Raw genomic sequence first — 9,222 nt, 5'->3', positions numbered from 1 at the left:
TCCAACATACTATCTCTTCCTCTTCAAAGCTCCAATGGGGGTGGTGGATGCTTTGGAAAATAAATGTGGCGCTGATCCCTATGGGAAGGTTATGACTCCAAGTCTAAAATCCATTGGGTATCATGGGATAAATTCATAGCTTCAAAAGAAAAGGGTGACTCGATGTAGGGTCATTGCATACACTTACATTGCACTAATTGTCAAATGATGGTGAGATTGAGGCTGGATAATTTTTCTCTTTGGCGCCGGGTCATTGGTGGTATACATAATTTTACACAAAATGCCTTTGATTAGATGTTAAGAAAATTAATTACTAGCATGGGGAACAACATTGATGGGACTTCCACTGATTAAAGAGGTTTGGGCTTGGATTCAACAACGTTCTCAATAAACTTATTGGATCATGCCATAATACGTAATTTTGGAGGACGAATGATGGGGTGTTGTGAAATTCAAATTTTTATTTCTTGAGCCGTACATCTTGGAGAATCAGAAACAAATTCTTGGTTGCTGATAGAGTAACACCTAACAAGTTCGTTTGGGATTGGAGGGATGATCAGACTACATCGATTTTGTCCCAAGATTTGGATCAATTAGAATATGCCACTGATTTGTTTAATCCCAATAATGACCCCAATGCATGTCGATATGATCTCACCTATGATGGTCAATATACTGTTGATGCCCTTCAGAGTAAATGCTCGTGATGTAATGGGCACTATAATTGAATGGTTGAAAGAAGTCCCATTGAATTGAAGGTTCCATGTTTTATAAGGAGGGAAACATAGGAAGAATTCCATCCGCAACATCACTTGCAACTAGGGGCATCAAGGTCACCCCACCATTTGTATGTACTATAATAATGCAATAGAATGTGCAAACCATGTACTTATGGGGTGTGATTTTGCCAAAATTACGAGGGAATGGATTATGAGTTGGTGTGGTATCATCCGAGGCCTATTTTTGCAATGGATGAACGGCTAGACTTTGCGGCTAATGGGGGTCATTGCCATAAGAAGAGGAAGAGGCTTATGACTATTTGTTATGGCATGATGTGGTGCCCATTAGGCACGTAATGATAAAATCTTTAAGCAGGGCAAAACTTCCCCAACCATAATCGTCGATAATATACAATGATCGGTGTTTCTTTGGCTAAATTTTTTTAGATAAATAAGGATCAATAAGTTAAATTCATGAAAAAGCTATAAAAAAAACTGAACCATTAGAGAGATCATTTTAACTAGAGCTCAAAGCTATTAGAATAATAAGATGGCAAACATATTAAGTGATAAGATAGCTTTATCATAATTGGATACGATTTTATAATATTAATGTTATGTGTTGGCAGTGTAGCGTATAAATTTAATAAGATAAAAAAGATATTTGAGGGTAAAATTAATCAATCCTTTTCACTGGTACTATATAACTAAAATTAATGACTTAATTTGACTCATTACCCTCTTAATTGGCTTATTTTGTAAGTGGATTTATTAATTAATATACTAATGTTCTTTCCACATCAAGCCGGTAAACTTGACTCTTACGATTACAAATTCAACATTACAATGGAAAAACATATTGCAATCACCATTAGAACCTATATGGCATAAACTTTAATTGTCACATATTAAAGCACATCAGGCAATATTTCACGCAATAGAACTGCACATCTCATCTCAACTTTGCACAACAATGCACAACATTTCTTTGTCAAGTTTCATATTTCTCATCATGAATTATATAACATGTATTACATGCATGTGTTGGTAGTGTAAAGGTGACGTAACTAGCATCAATCTTGGTTAGTTTGTTTTCTACCTTGTAAGAAGTCGAAAAAGAGAGTCATGAGGGTGGATATAAGGAGTAGAATTGACCTTTTAATGCTTTTCTTGTTGCGTTAAAACTTGCTTTTACATGGTTTATAATGTGTGACTTGCTATGACTACCTTCATGTTTTCATGTGACAAGTACTCACAAGACACATCTCCTTCATAGCCCCGGCATCCTCTATATAAAGAGCTCAAATAAGCATAATAGATACACAAACACAGAGTAAAATGTTTGAATATCTTCAAGTTATTAGAGAGGTTGTTGGAGACATGCCACCACTTTTACCTACGTTTCCTATGACAGTGTATTATGGAAACGAAAGGGTGTTCAATGGTCGTGAATTTAAGGCATGTGATGTTGACATTGCTCCAAGGGTTTTCATTGGAGGGGGACCAAGCGAGTTGTACACGCTGATTATGATTGATCCAGATGCACCAGACCCAAGTGATCCATGTTTGAAACAAGTTGTCTCATGGTTCGTCTCTCTCTATAAACAATCAATTTAGCTATTGTTGATTTTCCGTATCTTAAACACTATATGATCACAAACCAATACATTTTTTTTACTATTTTTATTTTTAGTGTCACAATGTTCATCATATGTTTATTAACACTTAAGCAATGTGTTGTTTTTAGGATTGTGATCAACATTCGTGGCGGGACTTCACATTCTCAAGGTAAAACAAGTAATTTTCGGATGAATATAATTTGTGTCATGTTTCTATAAAAACCCCGATTGAATTACCAATGTGTTTTTTTTATGAGTTTCATATAATTAATTATTAAGTATATTATAGGCACCGAAGTTGTACCATACGAGGCATCTAGTCCTGAAGTTGGTATCCATCGTAACATATTCGTTCTGTACAAGCAACAATCTCAACTTGATAATATTGAAACACTTGCATCTCGATTTTGCTTCAACATTCGAGCTTTCGCAACCGAAAACAACCTTGGAAATCCTGTTAGGGTTACTTACTTTAACATGCGACAAACTAATAAAAGAAAGAGAGGAGAGTGATTAATGGCACATTTCTTTGTTTCATATTATTCTATATGTGTACAAGTGCTCTTTACTTATTATCGTTGTAACCAAAGGGCTTCTAGCCCAGCGGTATCAGATGTTGCCCTCCCTTCTTGAGGTTGATGGCTCAATTATCGTATGAGATATATGTGGATTTAGAAGTAGTTTAGGTCCTTTAGGAATATATTGTATTTGTGGTTCAAAAAAAACTTATTATCGTTGTAGCTATTATGTGTATGTAATAATGAATTTGCATCTTAAATAAATAATATTATCAAGAATCTAAATGTAACAGTGAACCTTGCATGTTAGATAAGCTGGTGGCGCTCAATGTCGCAACTAATACCCCTCTTGTTGCTAAAGATGTTGTCACTCTCGCTATATCCTCATGATAACTAGACAATCCAATGATTTTTCTTAGTTCTCAATAGGGCAACAGCGGTGACAACTTGTCGCCGCTAAGACTTTCCAAAAAATCTACGACACTTTCACCCCATAATTTCACTGTCACCACTAATGATGTCGCCGCTATCGCCACTAAAGGAGTCACTGCTATTGCCTTGTTGCAACTAAGGTCACCATTGATTTCTCAGAATCACATTAACCCCTTTTCCTTTCTCTTTTCGTAATTATGAGCCACTACATTACACTTTGTTGCTGCCAATGACGATGATCTCCATATTCCCGACTCTTATGCCTCCAATTTGCTACTGTCGCCATGTATTTGCTTGGTAATATTCTTCATCATTCGTTCTGGCCTTTTCTCCATGCCCCTTTTTAGTGTCCTTGCTCTTCATCATTTCTTTGGCGGCAGAACACTAACACCACCACCATCAGTAACCAAACTCCTCCTTTGCTATCGGGCGAAGACCACCGCCACTACCCACTAGGTAAGTAATACTATTCTTTCTTCATGGAACTTTCTCCAAAGCTAGCCATGAATTTCATGCTAGTGATCTCGTTTAGATGTCTAGAATGAATCCTTTATGATTACGATTTCATGTTGATATGTGTTTAGAACGAATCCTTTATACTTCTAATTTCGTCTTAGAACTAGTAAAAGACATCCTCTATGCTTCTGATTTGGGGATTGTTTCTGATTTTTGGGACTTTTCTAAATTTTGAGTTTGTTTCATAATTGTGCTTATAATTTTTGTGTGTATCTATACTTAAAGAAACAACCCCATATTGGATTATGTGACCTTTTATGCTTTCTTAGGGTATCCACAATGCATTATACTTATTAGAGTTTAATGAATTGACACATCATTATTTTACTTACTATACAACTCTACATTAATTTTTCCACAATGCATTGAACTCAACAGAGTTCAATGAAATATATATTTAATAGTTAAAAGGTTTCATTTTTTTCCATTGAAGAGTTCAATGACCATTGAACTCCATATCCATTGAATGTCAACATGACATCTCACAATGGTAGAGTTTAATCTATTGAATGCCAATTAGGCACGTCATCTCATTTAACTTTCTCATTAAATTATGCATTGCTGATGCTCTTAATGCGTGCAAATATATCCCTGTATTGGATGTGTCTCGTCTTTGTATGCTTAGAATCGAAGAAACAACCCCATATTGAAACGTCTAAGAGAGATGTTGAAGTATTTGAGGAAGCATATGATTAAAACACTTTATTTGTAATCACACTTGACTCGTTGTTATAGACAACTTTATATAATATTCTTGTTGTCATAGAAAACTTTCACTAGTTTCCTTTCATGTAGTTTAGTCTCAACTAAATATTAAAATAAGAACATCATAGACATTTCCAAATACCATATAGTGTCATTTAATTCTTATAACTCACACTTTATTTATTTTTAACCATATTACTTCATTTTTGCAATTTACTTCAAATCTTATAACAATGTAACGATTATGTTATTATAGTCGTTCTATCATCATTCATCTCTTATTCCAATAGTTTGTATACTTTGTAAAGGCATAATTGTTATTTTTGGCAAATTGTCCTAAAGTGGACTAATTAGTAGTCTTTTCCAAAGTGTCATTTTCATACTCATTTATGCTTTACCAATTGTTATTTTACTTTCGATACATCACATAAGTGGTTTCTACATAAATTAAGTTCCAATAAACCATTTAAACAAACTTTTATTTTGATATTCTTATTTAGGTATCCTACTCATTATAAGGTAATTTCATGTATTTTAGAATGCCTTTCATGTAGATTTCAGGATAAAATTTGTTTGTAAGTATATACCAATGCTTATACACTTGAAAAAATTATGAGATTCTATACTTAATGCTCATTAGCATAATCTATTCTCAACAAAATTATTAGAAACATAAACAATTTGTCTAACATACCATTTTCCATATAGTTTGTTATCAATATGCTTCCAACATTATTTTAAACTCATTTCCATACTAAAATATCTACTTTACTTATGTGATAAAAAAAATATAATATCCAAACATTTATGGAAACTTTGATTATTTTTCACTGTAAATAATTTACTTCTTTTCTCGACCAAACATGGCCTTTTATTTAATTTTTGCATTATCATATAACAAGGGAACATAGTAATCATGCTTTTATCATTTATCATACTTACATTTTATATGTTCCAGTTAGTATTCTGATTTCCAAGTTACCAATTTGGAACATTTTTTATTAGACTTTTCAAGCATCCATATCTACTTTCTTTGTTACACATATTAATTCTTGTTATTTTCCATATTATTCACGCAATATAAATGGTTCAGTTTTTATGCTTCTTTTTATCTATTTGATAAATCACATGTTAGTTAACCAAATATCATACTAAGTACTTATTAGTTTTATATGTTGGAACATACAATTTCCTTTACTTAGATTCTATAACTTATTGTATTAACATATACTAGTGAATAAGTTTTTATCATTCTTTCTATAACATACTTCCATATTGAAATACCATGTTAAGGTTTGACCAATAGAAAAGTCAAAGATTTCTATTTTGAACTAATCATCTACTTTTAATTGGTTCTATTTTGATCATAAACTTAACTAGAAGGGATTCATGCATTGCGTGGGGTGGAAGGTGTTCATTTTGTGTGTATGTTTATGTATTTCATACATTATTATTATCTGAAGTACATTGCCTGAATTGGTATCCACAGTAAAGTATGTTGATATTCTGTGTAAATTGCCATCAATCGTCTGAATCTATTGTATTTGAATAGATTTTCAAAATGGATGAAAATTCAAAATTAACTTGCAAAATAAGTCGATTTATCTTCCAGATTCAAAAGTTGGCTAAACCTAGTTAATAAAATACCAAAAATAATGTTTTTTCAGCTAAATTTTAACAATCAAAAGTAACATTTTAAAACGATGAGTACACCTATTTTCCAAATAAAACCACAATATCTAGTAGTCTTGATTACATGAAGAAGGAAGTAGATTTACACAACCTCAAATGACCGAAAATTAAGTATTACCACTTGCCAGAGGGCCGAGTTTTAGGAAACAACCATCTTCTTTTCCAATACTTTCAACTTTTAAAACCTATCCCAATATAAATAAACGACATTATTTGAACTCTAATACGAAAATGCAAAATGACACTAACAGAGAAGTTAAAATGTCGATTCGCTGAAAATTCAATTTACACTTTAGCATGGTGATTTGTTTAATAAATGAATAACAACTTCACTGTCTCTAGGAACCTCTTCTTACATTGATTTAGGTGCTGTTTGTTTTTTCGAAGCAAAAATTCAAAAAGTCTGCGGACCATCTCTGCAAACCTCTGCAGCAGAAAAGGTGGACCAAACGGCTGCAGACTGTAATAAGAAGCGTGTTTGTTTTTATTAACATCTGCAGACTGCTGCAGACATTAAAAAATTAAAATAAACTAATTTAATAAACCGAAAATTGTTTTTAAACACAAAAAAATTAATAATTGTAGTCTTAAAACATTGAAATAATAAAATATAATATGTTATATGTTTTATTACAATCTGTTTTTCCATTTTATTTTTTATATCATCATTAAAACAAAATAATAGACACTTATTTAAAAAGAAAATAAAAAAATGAAATTCTAGACACTTATTTAAAAAACAACATTAAAATTAATTAACTTATGTAAATTAAATGGGAGAAAAGAATTAAAGGGATATAAATTTAATGTATTAAATGTTAAAGGGATGAAAATAGAATTTAATATATAAGTAAAGGACTATAAATGTAAATTTAAATATACTTCATGAGGACCATTACAAAATGTAATATTAAACACATTCAATTTTTGGAAAAAAAACAAAAAAAGCACCCATGGTTTTTTGGGGTTGGATTTTTTTAGTTTAGGTTTGAAGGGGTGGGAAGAGGTGGGGAGAGGTATAACAAGTGCTTCCCCAAGAAGCACACGGGCAGAGGTTTTAAGCCCCGAAGACTTCCGAAAAACAAACTGCTGCGGGACAAAAAGTGTTGCGCGTGTGCTGCGCCGCGCAGCAATAAGAGTTTTGAAGAGATTTTTTAAGAAAAACAAACAGCACCTTAGTTATATTACCAGGATCATAAGCATTTAAATTCAAGGATTTAGATTGTTCGTTTGCATCAAATTTAGCTACTTTAGGCTTTTGACTAAAAGTCGAGTACTCAGCTCTCAATCTCTTGTATATGCAAAAAAATATAAATACCCTCCAGTGTAATTAACAAACACAACTTTAATGTATAACGTATATAAAACACACATGCAAAGGTGAGAGAGAAAGAACCTTTCACAATGCAAAAAATAGAAATTTCATGCCACTTTGAGCATGATTAAAATTTGGTCTAAATCGTTCCATTAAATAAACATAACACCAAAAAGTTTCTGATTCATCTTCCATGACATAAGGAATTGGGGATAAGAAATCATTCATACCCCACAAAAGTTTATTATTGTATTTCATCTATTAAGAAAAATAAATAAAACTAATATTATATCAAGGGAGTTAAAAGAATTAATAAAAAAAATATTACCTGACAATAACCGATTTCAAAGTTGTAAGATGAGTATGTCATCAAAATATGACTTAGAATATTCACATTTTCATTGTTATCACCTTGGAAGCACTAGATTAGTTCTTACCTTGAAAAAAAATACAAATTAAGGTTAATTAAAATTTATAGAAAAAAAAGTCCAGGTATTTAATGAAGAATATGTTGTTATAGTTAATTAGTTATACCACGTCTTTATCAATAAGAAACTTTGTTTTTTTTAATTGGGTTTCTTATATGGAAAGTGATTCGTACACAACAATTTTTATCCATACACAACAATTCCTGTTTTATGGGGTTGTAAAATACAATACTTTAATGCACAAATTGTTGTGTATGGAAAAAAATTGTTATGTACGAATCATTTCCCTTCTTTTATTGATTGCGATGTGGAAATGCTTAGCAAATGAAAAATAAATAATTGTTACAGAGATTTTTTTATAAAAAATAAGATATGTTGCTAATTAGTGGCAAACTTGTCATTGGTTTTTTGAGGGTTTCATATTCTAATTTCTTAATAGTGGAAAGATAATGCATTTGTGTATATGTAGAATCATATGCATGATATTTCGATAAGAATTTCCAAATTCGAAATCACATGAGATTAAAATTATAGTTTACGCTCAACTTGACAAAAAATAAAATAAATAAATAAATAAAAACATTTTTACACAAACTGTGATCCACTCCTCCATAGAAAATTCTCTTCTTTAAATCATTTGAAGACATAACTCGGCATTCAGCATCCGAAAATGTTGCCCACTACAAAAAATTGTTCACCTGTTAGGCTAAGTATGTAAAAAGACATAAATGTTCTTCTCATTCGGGTTATAAAAAATAACTCTAGAAAATTTGTCCAAACTATATATAGATAAAGAAAGTAGGGAACTCAAAACTAGTGATTATATACCAGGAAAATATCACTTTGACCCAACAAACTATCACATTCTTTTAAAGGTTCCTTGATCTTTTTTTAAAATATCCTAAAGATGTAAACTTGATTTTTATGTTTTAAAATATCCTTATTTTTTAATTTGCTAATTTTTTTTGGAACCGGCAAATAGATATATAAAAAGGCAAGCCTCTAGCAAGAGACTAGAGGTCGCATAAAGAGTTTACAAAGGAAAAACCAAGACAGAACAAAAATGAATAACAAGTGACCATGTAACAAGAACTATAATCAACGGAATGGACTACTGCACCAATCTTTCCAATCCAAGCTAGAGTTTTTCCCCCTATTTTTTTTATCCAAAGAAATGTAGTGGACTGTATGATATCTGCACATTTGACGGAAGGCAACCACTGCCTTTTAAAAACTCTGACATTCTGTGCTTTCCAAATATTCCAGAGGGATCCATAG

General features: G+C 31.7%; 1 protein-coding gene across 1 annotated transcript; it reads left to right on the top strand.

Moving 5' to 3' along the window:
* The first annotated feature begins 2,057 nt into the window (after nt 1–2,057).
* LOC111903066 (protein MOTHER of FT and TFL1) lies at nt 2,058–2,851 on the top strand. The gene is made up of 3 exons (XM_023898861.1): nt 2,058–2,305; nt 2,413–2,507; nt 2,628–2,851. The coding sequence occupies exons 1-3, from the start codon at nt 2,058–2,060 to the stop codon at nt 2,849–2,851; spliced, it is 567 nt and encodes a 188-aa protein (XP_023754629.1).
* The last annotated feature ends 6,371 nt before the right edge of the window (nt 2,852–9,222 follow it).

Source organism: Lactuca sativa, chromosome 9, assembly GCF_002870075.4.
Source record: "Lactuca sativa cultivar Salinas chromosome 9, Lsat_Salinas_v11, whole genome shotgun sequence".
NCBI lineage: Eukaryota > Viridiplantae > Streptophyta > Magnoliopsida > Asterales > Asteraceae > Lactuca > Lactuca sativa.
This window is presented reverse-complemented; position numbering and strand designations above follow the sequence as displayed.